General features: G+C 38.2%; 1 protein-coding gene across 4 annotated transcripts in view; it reads right to left on the bottom strand.

Moving 5' to 3' along the window:
* The window catches only part of vstm2b (V-set and transmembrane domain containing 2B), a 35,214-nt gene extending 16,136 nt beyond the window's left edge, over nt 1–19,078 (bottom strand). For all 4 annotated transcript variants that reach the window (XR_533317.2, XM_008404971.2, XM_008404970.2 and 1 more), the window contains exons 1-4: nt 18,491–19,078; nt 16,794–16,966; nt 14,903–14,932; nt 14,062–14,506 (exon numbers count right to left, since the gene is read on the bottom strand). Coding sequence is in view for 3 of the 4 variants with exons in the window: in XM_008404971.2 (XP_008403193.1) it covers nt 14,062–14,506; nt 14,903–14,932; nt 16,794–16,966; nt 18,491–18,563 (721 nt within the window). In the remaining variant the exon portion in view is untranslated. The remainder of the gene's footprint in view (nt 1–14,061; nt 14,507–14,902; nt 14,933–16,793; nt 16,967–18,490) is intronic.
* Nucleotides 19,079–19,495: the final 417 nt, after the last annotated feature.

Genomic DNA, 19,495 nt, shown 5'->3' with positions numbered 1-19,495 from the left:
GACTTATCTCTGTCCAGACAGCGGCAGCTGGAGTGGCTATATGGCCGTTTTCTAGAATGGCCTCTTTTGAGTTGCAGAGAACTGCGAAAAGAGACTCTCTGTCYACTCCTGGTTGTCGAGGCATCTAGTTAAAAAATAAAAAGGCTTTGATTAGCATTGCTTAAAATAATTATTGCCTACATGATTTCAAAGAAGCCACAAATTGTATTCTAGCAGTTTCTGCACACTTAAAACAGTCTTGAATTTAAAAAATATATATATAATTCAATAATGCATCGTTACTTGAAAATGTAAGTACCTGTTAAATTTTTATTTTCCTTTGGAATACATTTTTTAATTGAATTCAGAAGATGTGCCCTTTGTGCATATGCTTAAGTGTTAATGATTCAATATAAATGTAAAGGCTGCAAGATGATGCCTCGCTATGTTTCAGAAGGTTTGAAATATCCACTTAATACAAGTTGTGAATTTAAATAAATGCATATATAAGCTAGCCCTGCATACATCCTCTCTGCTTTTATGGGGATGGATTGCATTGAGTCAATATTTTATGTGAAACCCCGATTTTTTCAACAAAATTGGGGTTGATAAAAATTCCAAAAATGACTTATTCAAAACGATTTGAGACCGCTAGAATATTAACGAGAGGTTGAAATTACACTTGCTCTGCCGCCAAAACAAGATTGGGGGTGGTGGGGGAGGGGGCTCACTACAGTGTGGGTGGAGCCAATCCCAGTTGTGTGAGAACTATGTCAAAGTTCGCAAAACATGTGGAGCTTTTCAAAATCCTTGAAGCCCATACACATTTAATGTAAGAAATTGGATGAAATGAAAGTYGTTGCATTGAAAATATATTTACTAAATATTAAGTACATTACTTGGATGAACTTTGAAATAATGACACATTTCCATTTTACTATGCAAAAACTTTGCTCAAGCAACTAGCAAATTGGCCGTTATAGGCTCATGTAATTTTTTTACATGTTTGCTGCATAATCAGCAGACAGTACATCAACAATGTGAATATAATTCTTCAGACCACCTCCGAAATCAAAGCACAGTTGAACAGGTTATACACATTACNAAAAAAATAATGTTTAATATCTCAGAAACCAAAACTGCACAAACGAAAAATTTTAACGGCACAAACCTGCACAAACGGAGCACTAACCATTCAGACTATTTGCTGGATTTTTTGACGTGGGTGGGGTGTCAGCTTCACACAGCTGTTCACTTAGTGAACTCCTTGACACTTATCCACTTGTTGACTACAAGATTGGGTGAGTCCGCATGGTGACTTTGAAAAGGCATATAGAAATAAAAGGTATGCAGAAAGTGTGATGTTATGACTTGTAATTCAATCAATTAATTGATCACATGTATATAATTTATTTGCTATATTAATGTCTTATTTTTAAAACTATCCTTTCTAGATGTCTGATTTTTATTTTCTGTCCACAGAATAACTGCACGAAATGGGGTCTCCGCTGATCCTTAAGATCATCTTGACTGACGGAACAAGTCAAAGGCTCACTCTGTCCAGTGGGCCGCCAGAATCAATTGAGGACCTCATTGTTGAAGTAAAGAGATAGTGTTGTCTTGAGGGCAATTTCAGACTTCAGTTCATGGACTCCTTATTTGGGAACGAGTTCCTAAACCTCACCTCAATTTCGGAAATAGAAGTCAAGGGGACAATTAAAGTCATTGATATTTCAAGGCCCACTATTATTCAGCAGAGTAATTCTATAGTTCTTGATTGTGTCCAAGACTCTGAGAACCCCAGTACTTCTTTTGATTACAACTCTTCCTTCATGACTGACAGATCTATTGATAAAGATGTGTTGCCAAGCGAGTCAACAAGCTCGAGGTCTGCTTGGCCCGCTGTCTTTAAAGTGCCCAAGTTTCCCTATGATGCTGAATTAAAACTTCAGCAGGCAAGTATGTTATACAATCAGAATGGAACTGTACTTATTCCAGATCCAAAGTTGAAGTCAGCCATTCTTGATGGTTTGGTTCAGGAAATTCTGCTGTACAAAGTGTATGTCAGTGATAAAGTGCTCAGAGTTTGATCAAGAAGCATCCCTGTCTAACTGAGAGAGGCTCCAGCACTGGTTATGGAGCATGGAAAATGAGCTTAAAATATAAGCTCTCCAACTATGAACCCATCTACGAAAACTGGGATGCCCAGAAGTGACTGTGAACTCTTTAAAGAACAAACCTGCTGGAAGATGCAGTTCAGCCTTTGGTGTCAAAAAGGCAAAGAGAGCAGAAGTGAATTTTTGTCCACCATACCCAACAGAAGAAACTCAGGAAAGTTTAGAAGCGATGCGGAATGCTTTACTCTTGGAGACAAAGAAGAGGAACAACAGAGACTTGGTGAAACGCCAGATGGAAAAAACATTTGCATACAAAAGACATGAAGTTGTTCGTGATGCACCGATGGTGGAGGCTTTCGTGTCAAGATGGCCTGGTCTATTTGACATTAGAGAGGTATGACCTGTCTCATACATGTTTTTTTGGATACTGTGTTAATCTAAGATGTCTAGGCACATTTACTTCACTGTTCACTTTGGCAACACGAGTGATTGTGGCCTTCTTCCAGATGTTTATAATTTGAAAATCATTCCTTTGTGCTCATTTTTTCAGATAAATGCTGAGTTTAAGAGAATTACGACCATACCGCTTGATTCAAAGTTCTTCTCTCAACTGGATCTCCACTGTGACAACCTGAGGAAGCTCTTCAAAAGAAGAGGAGGACAGCTTGGACAAAAGCTTAGACAAATTGTTGCACAAATGGATGATGTAAGTGATGTAGCCATAACACAACTAATAATATAGAAAATTACATTTTTCTTGTTTTAAATGTTGTCAACTTGGACTTTTACTCTTGCTTATTTTCATTTAAAACTTTACTTTTAACTTTATTAGTTTCTATCTCTTCACTATAAAAAACATTTGGGTAAAGTACATTATTAAACTTCATTGTGAAGCACAAGGCTTGAAAAAAATTCTAATTTTTTCATACTGAATTTCCTTCAGTGTGAAGATGTTGATGTTGCACAGGAGTGTGTCATTAAGGGAGTCTGGATATATATGGGAGAAGATCCAGCCAAGCTCATCCATGAATATGTGGTATGTATCTTAGTGATAGATAAATCAATCTAAATATAGAAATAGATTTAGATCTGCATATAGTTGTATCTATATAAACTTAGATGTCTCTAGATATCTAGAGATAGATCTATCTTTACATGAATAGACACATAGATCTGTCTATATCTACATGTAGGTATACTTAGCGATATCTATCTCTATCTAAAACTATCTATTTCTCTAAATCTATCTCTAAAACTGTCGATCTCTAAGTCATTTCTCTTTATCTATCTAAATCTCTCTAAATCTATATCTAAAACTATCCATCTATATAAATCTATCTATACATTTCTTTCTTTCTCTATGTTACGTTAACTATATCTATATATATCAAGAACTAGATACAGCTAGGTCTAGAGAAAGAGAGATTAATTTGTCATTTCTTCACATGGGGTGTGGATGAAGCTACTATTGAAGAGGGTATTGGAGCCACCACCATCGGTGTTTTCATCTTAAAGACTGTTCTTCAGCAGATGAAGACATCGAGGTCGTTCTTGAAGGCATCAGAGTGGTGTCCAATTTGGATAGTGTGCCAACAGCTGTTGTAATGCTTTTTGGACTGATATATGCAATGAACCTCGCCTACCCTGCTGACCTCCGGTACACTTTTGAGGTATTACAGAAAATAGTAATGGAACTGGATGGAGGTAAGCTGTCAAACAAGGCATTGTCCCTTAAAAACCACCTCTATAAGTGAATAGAGATTTTCTCATGTTTAATTTAGTAATGTTCAGTTTTTGTATTTCTTGTATTCTTTATTGGAGGACACAAATGTATTTTTTTAATGAGGAACGTTCACCTGAAAGACTGGGCTTCAGCAGCTTTTATGTTCCAGTATGTAGTGCTACTTATAACACTACTGCTACTTAGTGTTACAAATATGTTAAAGAAATTTGCTATAAAAGTTACATTACACTGATTTATTGTCATGCAAATACATGTTCAAAATTGTTTTAGAAATTTTACATACTTTTCTAAATCATTTTGTCTTTCATATTAATATCTTAAAGATAAACTTTTAAGCTGTATTGTTTCCCTTGTAAATTTTTTTTCTTGTTTTTACACATTTGTTTAGACTATCACTATGGTATTACATAGTAATCAGTAAGACATGTGACAGATAATTGGTGTAAAAAATTTAGCTTTGTCTCATATTGACATAACATACTGATAGTTGTAACAAATATGTTAAAAAAGTCTGTAAAGTTATGTACTGCAGCATTAATTAATGTCATTTGAATACATGTTCAAAAACAGTTTGTAGAAATTTGACATACTTTTCATAATCTTGTACATCTTTTATAGAAATATGTTCCAGGTTTTCCTTCATGTTCATAAAAATTGTATTTACAAAATTTTAAAAAATGTATGTCTAAATATGTTTAAAATATGTTAAGTACAAAATGATGTGATTTAAATTTTCTTTTAAATAAAACTAATTTGTTCAGTAGCACTCGCTTTCTTTGTCTTTCTTGTCAAATATCAGTCTTTAATTTTTTACAGTAGAACAGCATATAGATAACTTGGAAAAAATTAAGTAGGATTTAAAGCTGTAACATGTTCCATTAACATGATAGAATTGTGTTCGCCCAACACAATTTCATTGAGTAATACAGGCAATGAAAAATAAGCTGGTGTTATTCATTACAATAGTGTTGCTGAGACATAAAAAACTTATTGATAATACATAATATATTTACATTATGGTAAGAGATAAAATGTTTATAGTTTCAACTTAATATTTTCAAGTAATCTCATGTAAATAAAATATGTTGATTTGACAAGCTTTAAGTATTTGAGGGAAAGAGGGAAAATATGTCTGTTCTACTTATTTGCATTGTGTGGGACSGATGTACACAATAAAATWMAGTAAAMTGAACAGCTTTTTTCTTTCAGTTTACATTAATCATAACTGCTCTTCTCTTCAGTGTTTTTGTCAGTTTCTGGTGGTGCAGCTCTGTGCGTTTTAACTCTTCGAGCTGCGATGTAAGACGCTGGTTCTGCTCTCGCTGTTGAACCGCTGCTACGCGCTACAGGTAGTAATATTTCACAGACGGAGCGCCGCTTCTGCTCCACCTGGTAGTGACTCTCACACCGAACCTCTGTTTAAAGCTGCAGCATCTAACCTAAAAAAATACATTTTACATACATATTAAAACTTTCGCTGTCCTAACATGAGACAAATAATCCCTGAAAAAATAATCAATCTCCTCTGCCTCCTCCCTGCTCTGCATAATTACTCCGCTCAGTCAGAAACAGCCACTCAGAACTAGCAGTAATCAGCTAGCAGCCATGCTATCAGGAAGTTTTCATTCAGTAACTCTGGATTGTTTATTGTAATGGAWCCTGTATTTGCCTTTGAATGTTAAGTTTTATACTTGAATTTCTTTGGCAATGTTGAGAGGTTTTATTTTGACTTTTTGCATTATTTAGCCTCTTCAGAGCCTTCATATGTTATCAGTCTGTTAAAGATAGTATTACAGATAGCAGTACAATTTGCACAATGCCTGTTTTCTTTAGTTTTCTTCTTGGAAAAAGTTATTAAAAAGTTTTTGTCTAAATTAAGGTGAATTTATGGTTCATTTTCCCACATAATGTAACCGGTAGTGCTTATGATTAAAAAAAATAATAATTATGTGATCGGTATCGGTGTTCTGCCTTCATGGGTGATCGGAATCGGCAAGAAAAAACCTGATCGGCACATCTCTACTTTATATAGACCTCTCTATTGATTTATAGATTAATAGTTTTACTGGACAGAAATTACAAAGAACAAATCTGGTTCTTAATCAAATCCTAATGAGTCAAATTGCAAGTGTCATGGAGTCATCAGCCTCATGACATTAACACTGAGATGAAAAATAATACTGAATAAATAAATATATCAAATCTAATTAAAAACATAAATAAGTGAGAAGTTCTTTACTGTTATGGTCTGTAAGATATATTTATTCTCAGTACTAGATATGGTCTTAAACCCATGGCACTTCAACAATATTATTTTACCTTTTATCTGGAAATAATGTGTTTATTCTTGCCATACAGTCCTCTGATTAAGTATTGCTCTAAAGGTCTTGCCATACCAGTTTATTCCTCTGTATTTACTTTGGTTTCTTAGTTTATTCTTGCATTTTGTTCTTCATTCATTTCCATTTAGTTTCATTTGACTAGTTTTATCCTCTCTTGGTTTATTGCTATGTCCACTTTAGTTTCTTTCCTGTTGCTAGATTTATTTTATTGTTTATTGACGCTCACCATCAGTAATCTCATCACCTGCTGTGCCGCCTAATCGTCATGTGTTTCATATCATGTGTTGATTTTTTCCACTGTTCAGCGTCGGATTCTCTGTTTTTATGCCATAATTCACATCTAGTTCGTCGCTCCGTTTTATGTTCCGCTTCTCCTGTTTCAGAGTTTTGCGCAATGTGAACGTCTTTTTTTTTTAAGCCCTTAAGGTGCAGGGCGGTCGTGAAGCGCGTCGATGGGGAAAAGGCAGACTGACATAAACTTTTTAAAACAACGAAAACAATTTCTGCATTCTGATAATTGAAAATTAAAAGTGCTGTGTTGTTCTATCACCACCGTTTCATACCGGACCACTTACAGCTTCGGTGTTAACGCTATAAAATGAACACTCTCTATTGTGGTATCACCCATGGAGGGATTTGTTTTTCAGAGGGATACAAAGTGAGGGTATCGTAATTTTAGCAATTACATGTTTATAAGAGCGATTTTCTGTTGTCCTTCCATGGAAGCGTGCAGCCTTCAAACGGAAATAAAACACTTTTTAATGTAAGTTACTGCTTTGAAATGATCAGAGAACTGCCAAAACATATGTACAAAAATCCTCAATAAAACATAAAATATTAGAAAATCAGACACCAGACAAAGTGAATCACAGCAGCGTCATCAGCTGGTGTAACGTTGACCTGATGCGGTGAAGCTACTAGCAGGAGCGGAGCTGAGCCAAAAGCTACAAACACTTAATAGAAGTAGAGCTTCCATCCATACAGTTGCAGCCAGGCATGATTTAATGTTACGAAATACAGTTTTAGCAAGTTGCTCAAAGTCTAAACTGGTATTGTTGTGATTGTAAGGTGTAAAGTTTACCTTCGACCAAACGCCCCCCAAAGGAATCCCAGCGCCCCCCTTTTGTAAAAATTTCCGCCAACTTCCTGTCCCCTTTCCTCTAGCCATGCCCAGCGCCACTTGTTTTTAATTCCTTTCTCAAGTAAACGTGTTTCTTTACCGGGTGAGACAAACTCCATCTTCTTTCATATTTGATTTAATCGCTGAACCGAACGCATTCGCTTCTTTTCTACAAACCGTTTTACAGTCATTGGTCAAGAACACGGGAGCTAGAATTCTAATTGGCAGACATCTTTGTCTATTATCTACAGTTTAGCTGAGGGGGGCCGTTTGGTCCAATGCTCGCTTTGCTTGAAAGTCTGGCCCCCAGATGGAGCTCTTAAAGCCAGGAGACTACAGTTTGGTTGATGCGGACCAAACGGTCAAAAGCCGGAAATCCGGCCCCCGGCCAGAGCTCTTTAAGCCCTGCAAACTTAAAATCTTTCCATCAATTATCTGAACACTCTGATCCTTGCAGGATAGCGAGGGGGGCTGGTGGTGCCCATCTCCAGCAGCCATCAGATGAGAGGCGGGGTTCACGCTGGACAGGTCACAAGTCCATCACAGGGCCCTGAAAGCCAACAATAAATAAAATGTATGAAAGATAAATGTTAGATTAACAAGGAGAAAAAATCTTTCCAGTTATCTTTAAATCAAATCAAATCTTTAAATCAGTCCTTAATAAATCATGTTTATTAAGGACTTGGTGTTGGTAACACAGCAGTTTTTGTGGTTGAAAATATAGCTAGCTCCTCATTGAAAAAACAAACACAAACTTACATCATGAAGACAATGTGAAGGTTCATCTTCAGAGTTGGTGATCAGAGTCAGAGCTTCTTCTGAGACAAAAAAGTCTTTAGTTTCCTGACACCTGATTTCTCTGGCTTCCTCTTTCATCTTCATTTGCTTAGACTGCAAACATATGTTGAAGATAAAAACATTGATGAACGAGTTAGAACAACAACCTCAGAATATCAAAGTCTCTCTGTCTTATGGAGCTTAATTAAAATCAAGTTAAGTTTATGAATAAAAGTATAAGTCGCAACAAACAACCTCCATGCAGTTATAACATGAAGCTGAATGATTCCTATTGTAATAATCATACAAGTCACAATAAAATTGATAAAATAATTATTTATGAAACCAACGTAAGTTATATAACTTTACTGCACTGTTTATAATTAAATGAAGATAATTAATAAGCAAACTTACCACCAGCTAGCAACACTTAGCAGCCTTCATCCCTCCGGGCTCCTTTTGTGACACACATTTCATTTCCATCGGTTGTTGTCCCGTTGTGTTGTCGTCTAACTCGGACTAGGACGACACCAGCTTGAATTTACCAAAAATTAGTAACTATTGTCAAGGCCCTCTCTACTTTGAAGGTCTTCCCTGCGTTCAAGTTTTTTCTTTTCTTTGTGGCGGTTTTTAAATAAATGAAAGTGTGCAATACCGCCACCATCTGGTCTGGAGTATGAACTGGAGCTAATACCGTTGATTATAAGGTTTTACATCACACATCTGAAAATKGATTGGGTRCTTTCTTAAAAATTACATCATGATTATCATTTTTTTTATTGTATGCAATTTTAATAAATAGTAAAAGATTATTAAGGCACTTAAAAATTCATACATTTTAGGTACTTAAAAAGTATGCCTACATATTACATTAAACTCACTTTAAAGGTGCCTAAAAGACATACTTCTGCATATGTATTAATTAGTTTTATTTTGTAACCAGGTTGCTGCGTGATGCAGATTTCTGCCCAGGTCCTTCTTGAAAATGAGATCTGGATCTCAATGGGGTTCACCCGGTTAAATAAAGAAAATTAAAAAAACAAGGCATACTTTATTAGCCTAAAATTTACACTGAGATGTAATTTAAAACATACTGAAATTAATAATCTAAAGTAGTGTTAAGTGAATTTCAAGTGCACTGCTGTAGGATATTTTTAATCTGTATTTTAATATGTTTACTTTATATTCTCTAAATGTTAGAAATATTTGCCTTTTATAACTGTATTTATGCCTTTCATTTTGATGTGTTTGTGTCCCAGTTTGCACCTGTTTTTCAAACATTCTCAATGTAGATGCAAAACAGCAACGCAATCTGGTTAGGTTTAATACATTGTGGATGGTAAATCATTATATTTGCACCTCCCTCTCCCAGTGTTTTGAACGTTTTGCTTTCTCTTTAGTTTGTTGATGCAGTTCTGTATGCGTATTGATCAGGTTTGCACCTGTTTTTGTACACGTAAACCTTCTGAAAAATAAAAAGGGTTAGAGTTCTAGCAACGTCTCAATACCAAACGGCTGCTGCTGTACGCTGTGAGGTAACAGCTCTCTACAGCTCCAAGGAAACTTCAGTGGGAAGACCCACATTAAAAAAATTAAACATTCACATGCAAATGAGTTGTTCTCTGATTGTGATTAATGGATGCTGATAGAGGAGCAATTCAGTTCATTAAATAAGAATTCAAATGACAAGGAAACCTAATGATGTCTTCTGATCCAAACAGAGAATAATGGATTTCTTATCCATAAAAATCTGCAATTAGTGGCAAAGCCAACAGGTGAACTGCCATGTTCATGCAGCACATAGTAAAAACAGTAAAAAAAGAGAAGTGGGAGGAAACTACTGATTCATAAGCCACAATAATTCATGTGGATCAGAGGGCAGCGCAGGATCAACTGGATAAGGATTAAAGCAAAGACCATGATCAGCCATTTTGGTTCAGTTGCCTACAAAGCTGTGCTCCAAGTTACTTCTGTATTGACCGATATTTGCCAGAATATACAGTATGCATGCAAATGTTAGAGATGCAGCTGCCTGGAAACAAAGAGGAGATGTGGATGAAGTCAGAGGACATGGAGGAGAAGCCAGAGTTAGATGGAGGAGGATGACTCACTTTGGTGATCCCTGAAAAGGGATATGAAATTTGCTGCTATCTAAATAGCTGGAAAGTTGAGTTTTCTCTATTGTTGTTGACCAATCACTTTATCATAGATTGTAATATTTTTAAAGATGCATAATAGCCACTAATTTAATATTTTTTATGATGTTCGACCAGTATCACCTGGGATAGGGGTAAGTATTGGAAACCAGCCTTCTCCTGTACTTGGATGCATTTTATCCCTGCATACTGTCCATCTTTAGCTAATTAAATTAAACAAATACATTTTGCAAATAGATTACATCCCATCATTCTTCATAGCACACTAAATCAATACACATTGATGAGGCAGTAAAGGTTCCATCAATCCCGAAACTTAAGGCCACAACTGTTGGGGCTGTGAGTGTTTATGTACCGCTTCAAGTAATCATCCAGAGCACAAATAACAGATGCAGGTTACATAAATGAACAGTGATCACATGGAATTATAGCTGTACAGTCTTATTTTGGCACAGAGTTCACCATAGAGTTCAAATGTACAAAAGATGATTTTTGTTCTGAGAAAAAAAACCTTAGTATTTTTTTCTGAAGCCTAGATTTAAATAAAATTTTATTCCCAACGAAGGGGGAGGTTTGATTGTTGGAGACCAATCTGATGAATTGAAAACACAAGTATTTAACAATAAGATATTCTCCATTTGCTGACTGAAACAGAGAATACCTACAACAAGTTCCAGGTTGCACAAAACACCAATATCCTAAAAGTGCCTTGGATGTTAAACTTTTTTGTCAGAAATGATCAAATGTGCCGAGTATGGAGAGAAAGATTAGTATCCTTTCAATCCTATTCCTCACCTTTGCAATAAAATATTTCCCCCAGAGCTGTTTCTAGTGCTTCTTCTGAGTAGCAACAGAAGCAGTATCTTATAACTATTTCTGATACCGATAGCAACCTACTGCACAGCATACTCCAACAATAAACAAAGTGAACCACTAGTGCAGCCTGCTGAAAACTGGACAAGCTAACATCAGTCCCACTAACATCTAACAATAGCTTGCTTGCATCAAGAGGTGACAGAACCTTCCGGTTTAATAGTGCTACTGCTAACGGTACAGTTGGAAGTAACGGCAAGAACTGAATTGAACTGCAGACCTGTGTAAAGCGTCTTTTCTGGAATGAAGTCAAATAGAGGCAGATGTTGATGTTTTTCAAAATAAAAGTAGTTTTTTAAAAATAAAACTCTCCACAAACCAGTTAAAATGAGAACTAGTTGTGTCAGTGGGAGCTGCCACTCCTGCTCTGACCCCTGGAAGGGCTTCAGCACACAGGGCAGCACCTTTCACTGGCCTCAGTCATCCAGCAACACACACAGACAAGATGGACTCATGCACACCTGAGTGAGTCAAAGCTGGATCCATCATGACAATTTACAGCAGTGGTGCACAAAGTTTTTGTCCCTGGGGCCACACTGGCAAATTCCAGCACCTCACAGGTCACACAATTCATTTAATCAAAACAGCAAAAAGGGCTGCACAGTGGCGCAGTTGGTAGAGCTGTTGCCTTGCAGCAAGAAGGTTCTGGGTTCGATTCCCGGCCTGGGGTCTTTCTGCATGGAGTTTGCATGTTCTCCCTGTGCATGCGTGGGTTTTCTCCGGGTACTCCAGTTTCCTCCCACAGTCGAAAAAAAACATGACTGTCAGGTTAATTGGCCTCTCCAAATTGCCCCTAGGTGTGAGTGTGTGTGTGCATGGTTGTTTGTCCTGTGTGTCTCTGTGTTGCCCTGTGACAAACTGGCGACCTGTCCAGGGTGTACCCCACCTCTTGCCCGAAACGTTAGCTGGAGATGGGCACCAGCACCCCTCCTGACCCCACTAAGGGACAAGGGTGCAAGAAAATGGATGGATGGAAAACTGCAAAAAATGTGTTCATTGTAATTTTTCTGTTTTGTTTTACCTGCTAATAACGTTTAACCTATAAATTAACCTATAAATTATTAAAGATCCAAATCATATAAAAGGCTGTGTCCTTATTTAAAGAAAAACAGACAATATCAACAATTGTGGGGGTTATTAGTTATCTTCTACTTTGTTGGCTACATTTTTAATGTTCTTGACTTGTGGCTGAGGGACTGATCAAAATCATTTCAAGGGCCACACATGGCCCCCGGGCCACACTTTGCACACTCCTGACCTACAGTATTTAAATGTCTGTTTGATTTTTCTTCCAGACTGGTGGCTCTTTGCCTCAGCAGCCTGCCGGACAAAAATCTACAAGCCTGCTTAGAGTTTTAATTATTTGTGAGCATGCTCCAACAAACAGAAGTAGGGCAGGAGAAAGCAATGAGGTGGTAGATTACAACCCTCATCCTCATACCATGTGATTTTCTGTTGGCACAGGTGGATAGAAATAGGTTGCAAACATCTATATATGAGTGAACTAGAGCTTTCCTCCTTAACCAAAAGGTTTGGAATGTGACAGAGTTCTGGAAAAGGTCTGGATGAAGAAAGATTCATGCAGATTTAGCGATGCGTTTCACAACAACTCAAAGCTAACAAGCTCTTATCAGAATAACAAAGGCACACATTAAGTTTTATTTTCTACAATAGAACAAGAGCAGACAGAGCAACATAATCACAGTATTTGTTGAGTTGAGTGTGTGTGTGGCCTTGAATTTGATACATTGCAAGGACCATTTTTCCAACAAATATGACATTATGGGGACCAAAAGCCTCTCATGGGGCCCAAAGCCTGGGACCCAAGGACTAAGGTGTGAATTGAGTTTAGGTTAGGTCTAGGATTAGGCATGTACTGGTAATGGATGGGTCCCCAAATTTTTCCATGCTATGGCCCCCGAAAGTGGAGTAGTGTCTGGCCTGGGACCCCCTTTCTTTACAAACGCACAGACAATGCTTCAAAATAGGTAAAGAAACATCAACTTTTTAATTTTTTTTCTCACTTTTACTAACTATTCAATAATTATTACATTTGTTTAGCAGATGCTGCCTCAGACTTTCTGATTTTAGTTGAACATGAGGTTTCAGGGGTTTCTGTCTTGTCCAGAAGCTATGCTAGCTTGATAAGTACACTAAAAAAAGTCAGTAAATTAACGGTAAAAAATGGTAAAAGACCAACAGTTTTTGACCGTCATATCCAAAAACATTTCATTGGTAAATTTTATGTTATGTTTTATGTTTATGTTAGTATTTGAGAAATACAGTAAAATACTGGCAGTTTTGGTTGCCAGAATTTTACAGTATTTTTTAAAAAACAGTAAAATACCGCATTTTAAAAATACAGTAAAATACTGGCAGTTTTGGTTGCCAGTATTTTGAAAACACAGTAAAAAACTGGCTTTTTGGTTGCCAGGATTTTACCGTATAAAGACGGTAAAATTCTGGCAACCACAGCTGCCAGTTTTTTACCGTAAATTGAGGCCGTTTTACAGTGTAAAGCAGCTGGATACAATTGACTAGCTGCCAATCAGAAAGATGAGAATGGCAAATAATATTTGAATAAATCATCTTAACTCATATTTTATAATAATGATTGAAAAACAGATGAGTTTATGATAAAAAAGAGGATAAAAAATTATGATTAAAATTGATTAGATTACATTTCTTTCCATATCTTTCTTCATATTTTAAAGACCTCATTGTGGCCCCCAAAGGGTCTGCTGCACCTACTTTGGAAAAAACCGATTGAGTGTAAGGCTCAGGGTTTGGTTTTAGAAATGAATGAAAAATTAATGAGAGCCAACACAAAGTCCTTGTGAAAATACAGAGATGAACTGTGTGTGTGTGTGTGTGTTTCTGGTTATCCAGATATCTGGTGATACTCTTGGTACTGCGGCTCCGTTTCAGGCCCAATCGACCTTCCAGTACTCACCAGCTCTGTGCCAGAGGACTGCTGCGCTCTCCGGCAGCTGCGAGGCGGCGGACTTGGCCACTGAGGTAGTGGCCAAGTCCGTGGTGGACGACACGGAGGGCAGGAGGTCAGACTGGGCCAGCTGAGGAACCCGCTGCTTCTCCTGCCCTTCCCTGGATCCTCCTGTCAGTCCTTGGCTGGGTTTAGAAGTGGCTCCTCCCAGTTGGCCCCCTCCCAGAGCTGCGTTGGCATTCCTTAGCGACCAGCAGTTCTGAATGTGTGACACAGCCTCCTCTGCCACCATGCCGCCTCCTGCAGTGATGGTCAGTGTAGCATGAACTGTAAAGTCCTGATCCTCTTCAGCCCACAAATCAGACACACGGCACTCATACACCCCCCCGTCCTCCTTCTTCACTTTAGACAGGCTAAGGCGGTGGGAGATGGCGTTCCCCTGAACACGCACAGTCTGAAAGCCCAAGGCAGAGACATGTGGAAGTATTACAAAACTAGCTAACGTTTGGATAAAAGCTGGCTTTAGGAGCCATTAATCATCGGCTTAATGAGGCTGGCTGGGGGCGAGGGAGGCTACAGCTCCAGCACCAAATCATACTTTGTTGACTGTCAGTCATTCTTACAAAACTTCAGAATGAACCTTTTCCTTGACTAAACTGTGACAACTGAAACTGAGCAAGTTTAAAAGTAGAAGGAGGAAAGTTATGTTAGCAGAAATGGGTAGATAAAGAATAAAATGAGGCACTGATGCCAATGCTCAAACTCATCTCTTTAATAATATAGTTACTGTTTACTTGGAGCTGTATTTTTCTAGCATGTTTTGCTCAGTTTTGTAAAAGTGATCACTTACACTTATTTTTGTAGCTTCTCTTAAGCTGCCCTGAAACGACAGAAGCATATTGAGTTAAACAGACACAGTTCGTACATAAATAAAAACAAACAAAAAACTGAACACTTTATTGAAGGAATTTCAAACAGGATTTGTAATTTGTTCACTGGAAACAGCAACAGAAGAAATGTTGCAGATGTGACTGTATCACCCACACTGTAAAAAAGTCAGTAAATTAACGGTAAAAAACTGTAAAAGACCAACAGTTTTTGACCGTCATATCCAAAAACATTTCATTACCGTAGAAATTACATGGAACTACAGTAAGTCAAAACTGCAAAAAAAGTCAGTAAATTTACGGTAGAAAATTGTCAAACACCAACAGTTACTGACTGTAATATCCAAAACATTTTGTTACAGTAGAAAATACATGGAGTTACAGTAAGTCAACACTGCAAAAAAATCCGTAAATTTATGGTAAAAAAATGGTAAAATACCAACAGTTACTGACCGTAATATTCAAAGCATTATATTACCGTAGAAAATACATGGAATTATCATAACTCAATCAACATATATCCTAAGTAATTTTGACAGTCATGAATGTAGAAAATACACAAATATATTGTAAAAATATAAGTAATTGTAAAGTTCATAAAAAAAATATTATAATGTTGCCAGTAGTTAATTACCCTAAACTTAACAGTACTAATCAGCCAAAATTACAAATTTTGCTGATAGTTATATCTACAATGTAAAACCGTAAACAAGACTGCAAAAGTAATTTTTACAAAGAACAGAATGCTGGTGTGATATTTTGGTTTCTTTTTTAATAATGCCTTTAATTTTCCCAGATGCAACACTTCCATTAATGTTTCTGTAGGAACGACTGCATAGATTATATTTCTGGTCTACTTTAGACTGCATGTGCTTAAAGTTATTGTTAATGGCAGAAGCAACCTGTCTCAGTTCAAACAGATGCAGCAACAGTGGAACATATGACAATGTTAGGATGAAGATAAAATGGAAAGGTTGTTGTCTTGGAACAACTGCTTATGTATTTTCCAGGGTCATAGTGCCATCTTATAGCACAATCGAGTAACTATGTTACCTTCAGTTAGCATAAAAGTATTTTATCAAATATGACTTAAAAGAAATTTGACGTTATAATTTCATGCCTTGACATCGGACCTTTGTCTCTTTCAAAACTCCTGCACTTTCTGAAACTCCGCCATCAGGAAGTCCTTACAACATGGCTGCTTTATTAAGCCTTTAACAATGATTTTCCCAGTGTTGCTCTGAGAAGCAGCTCGTATAATGAGATCAGCAGATACGCAGTTCCACCAGGTGTTTGATAATAGATGCTGGTTAGAAGGAGCTGAATGCGAGAGTCGCAAAGGCGGGGTGGCCTGTGAGGCAGAAGCTCAGTAGCTTGGAAATGTTTTGCACAACTGAATGGTTGCCATGGAGATTATAGGATTTCTCAAACATGCATGAAAGAATCAAAGCAACACTCCAGGTATGTTTATAATGAGGGAATAACATTATAGCATGACATAAAACAAAAAAAAATAAATCAATCTTACATAATCCTGCCCCTTTAAACAGGTTAAACTTCAAACACTAAAAACTGTCTGGAATTTCTTAATGGATAGAGACACTGTATATTTTGTGTTAGGGGGCATTCTGTTGCTGAAGATATGTTTAAAAAATATCTAAATGCTCCATAGTTATGAAAGCTAAAACTGGTAGCTATTTGGTCTATTTTCCATATTTTTAGAAGATTGTCAGAAGTCTAAAAGGAGACCTGTTATTGGGGAACACGTTTCTTGGGACATGTCTGACTGGGACATGTCTGACATGTCTGACATGTCTTAGGAATGTCTGACAGACCAGGTGGGGCTGCAGGTACCTTGACCCTGTTCTGCAGCTCATCAGGTCCTTCTTTGGGGCTGTCCAGCTTGTTGTACCACCACTGAATTTCCAAAGACATAGGAGCAGAGCTGAGGGCTTTGAAGGCACAGGGCATCTCCACATCCTCTCCTTCCCCAACACTCACATCCTCCGGGACTTCAGTGAACGCGGCTTTGAGGAAAGAGGAAAACAGTAGATTTTAGAGGTGTGCCGATCGATCGGTCACCGATCATAATCGGGCCGATTTTCGTGAAAAAGTGCATGATCGTGATCGGCGATCATTGGCTCTTGTTGCCGATACCGATCACCTGCATCTCATTTCACAGCCTGTCTGTGCAGCTGGTCTCCTCTTTCCTTCACACTGCGCAAACGCGCAGCAACAAATCCTAAGTGATGTGGAACTATAACGCACTGAGTGAATGGGGAAGTTTGGGTGTTGAGGCAGAAAATTGAAGCACGTCAAAATGCATCAACACAACGAAGCTAATACGACATAAAAAAAATGCCATACTTGACGGAGTTTGGCTACATCGAGGCTCACTGCAGTAAAAAAGACATATGGAGGATCAGATAGCAGGTAAAGCAGCGCACAGCTACAAACCCTCACCCGGATTAGCATGACGGTCAGAAAGCTAAACAAATAATCCGCAAAATTATTTAACTCTTCGAGCTGCGATGTAAGACGCTGGTTCTGCTCTCGCTGTTGAACCGCTGCTACGCGCTACAGGTAGTAATATTTCACAGACAGAGCGCCGCTTCTGCTCCACCTGGTAGTGACTCTCACACCAAACCTCTGTTTAAAGCTGCAGCATCTAACCTAAAAAAATACATTTTACATACGTATTAAAACTTTCGCTGTCCTAACATGAGACAAATAATCTCTAAAAAAATAATCAATCTCCTCTGCCTCCTCCCTGCTCTGCATAATTACTCCGCTCAGTCAGAAACAGCCACTCAGAACTAGCAGTAATCAGCTAGCCGCCATGCTATCAGGAAGTTTTCATTCAGTAACTCTGGATTGTTTATTGTAATGGAACCTGTATTTGCCTTTGAATGTTAAGTTTTATACTTGAATTTTTTTGGCAATGTTGAGAGGTTTTWTTTTGGCTCTTTGCATTATTTAGCCTCTTCAGAGCCTTTATATGTTATCAGTCTGTTAAAGATAGTATTACCGATAGCAGTACAATTTGCAGAATGTCTGTTTTGTTTAGTTTTCTTCTTGGAAAAAATGTTTGTCTAAATTAAGGTGAATTCAAGGTTTTTCCACATAATGTAACCGGTAGTGTTTACATTATGACGCTCCAGCAGGCTGTACCGGCTAATTTATAATAATAATAATTATGTGATCGGTATCTGTGATTGGTATCGGCGATCAGCCCTCATTTGTGATTGGTATCGGTATTGGCAGGAAAAAACCTGATCGGCACATCTCTAGTAGATTTATAAATGACTTTTAACTGAAACTGGATCTATTTACTTTCTGAAAATCTAACATTATAACCCTACTTCTCCTGACTTTGCTATTCTTAAACATCATTATCACAATAAATGTGACTCTATCAAATCAAGTCATTAGAACAAAAGCAATTTGATGTGCTTTGACGCTTCAGCAGGCTGTACCGGCTAAGTTTTACCATTAGAAAGAGAAGCGCTGGCTGGTGCAGGTTGTTCTACTGTCTGCTTCAGGTTACTCACCATCTGCATAAATCACCAAGGGGGAATTGAGAATGAAGTAGTAGAAGAGTCTGTAGAGTCTGGACTTTTCCATCTCACAGGGAGGCTGGCACTTTCACGGCAGACATGAAAAGGTCATGGTGTGAACCCGGAAGCGATGGGATAAGTCAGCTCCAATAAGTGGGAATGCAGACTGAAGCCCAGGAGCAACATATAGCTGCTCCGACACCCGGAGCTGGACACTCAGTCTGCCCACACTTCAGCTTGGCAGCAGAGGGGCAGGAAGTAGCGGTGCAGGGAGGCGGCTTTAATCTCCTGCTGATCCAGTGGCTGAGTTATTCCCCAACGAGCCTCTGGGAGGACTGAGACAAGTTCCCTGCGGTCAGCGGCACTCCATCATCAGCCCGACAACCCGCTGTAGGGAAGCCTCTCCTGGGCTGGGCTCAGATCCAAACCCCATCACATCCCTGGCTCCAGATAGAGCAGGGAGAGGCGGCAGCGTGGTGCTGCAGCAGGCTGTGACCGGGGAGGAGAACTTCACCCTGGTGTTAATCTGAGTGTGTCCTCACTGCTGCTGTCACGGCGCTGGAGTCCTCCCACTGCACTGAGCTGAGCTCTCTCTCCTCTGCAGGCAGCCTGTGGTCTAAGCACACTGCTCTTCTCCTCCTGACTTAGTTCAGACTCTAGCAGTTCTGATGACATCTGATCACTCACAGCTCATGCCAACAAATAAGAATATTTCAGATTATGTACACTATTCGAAAAGCTGTATTTTTAGGGACTATTATGAAAAAAACTAGAGTTCTCAGCCAATGAAAAATGTTAATAAACCTCAGACTTGACATGTATCGAAGTTAAAAAGTAAGATTATAGCTTTACTGTCTTTGTGCACAATTATTGAACAAGTGTGTATAATTACTATGCAAGACTGTAGCTCTTGAGGAAACTTAGATCCATCAAGGTTTGCAGTCTGTTGTTGAGAGTTTTGTCTCTTCTGCTGATCAGCAGCATCAGAATCAGAGATTT

The sequence above is a fragment of the Poecilia reticulata genome, linkage group LG3, assembly GCF_000633615.1.
Source record: "Poecilia reticulata strain Guanapo linkage group LG3, Guppy_female_1.0+MT, whole genome shotgun sequence".
Lineage (NCBI taxonomy): Eukaryota > Metazoa > Chordata > Actinopteri > Cyprinodontiformes > Poeciliidae > Poecilia > Poecilia reticulata.
This window is presented reverse-complemented; position numbering and strand designations above follow the sequence as displayed.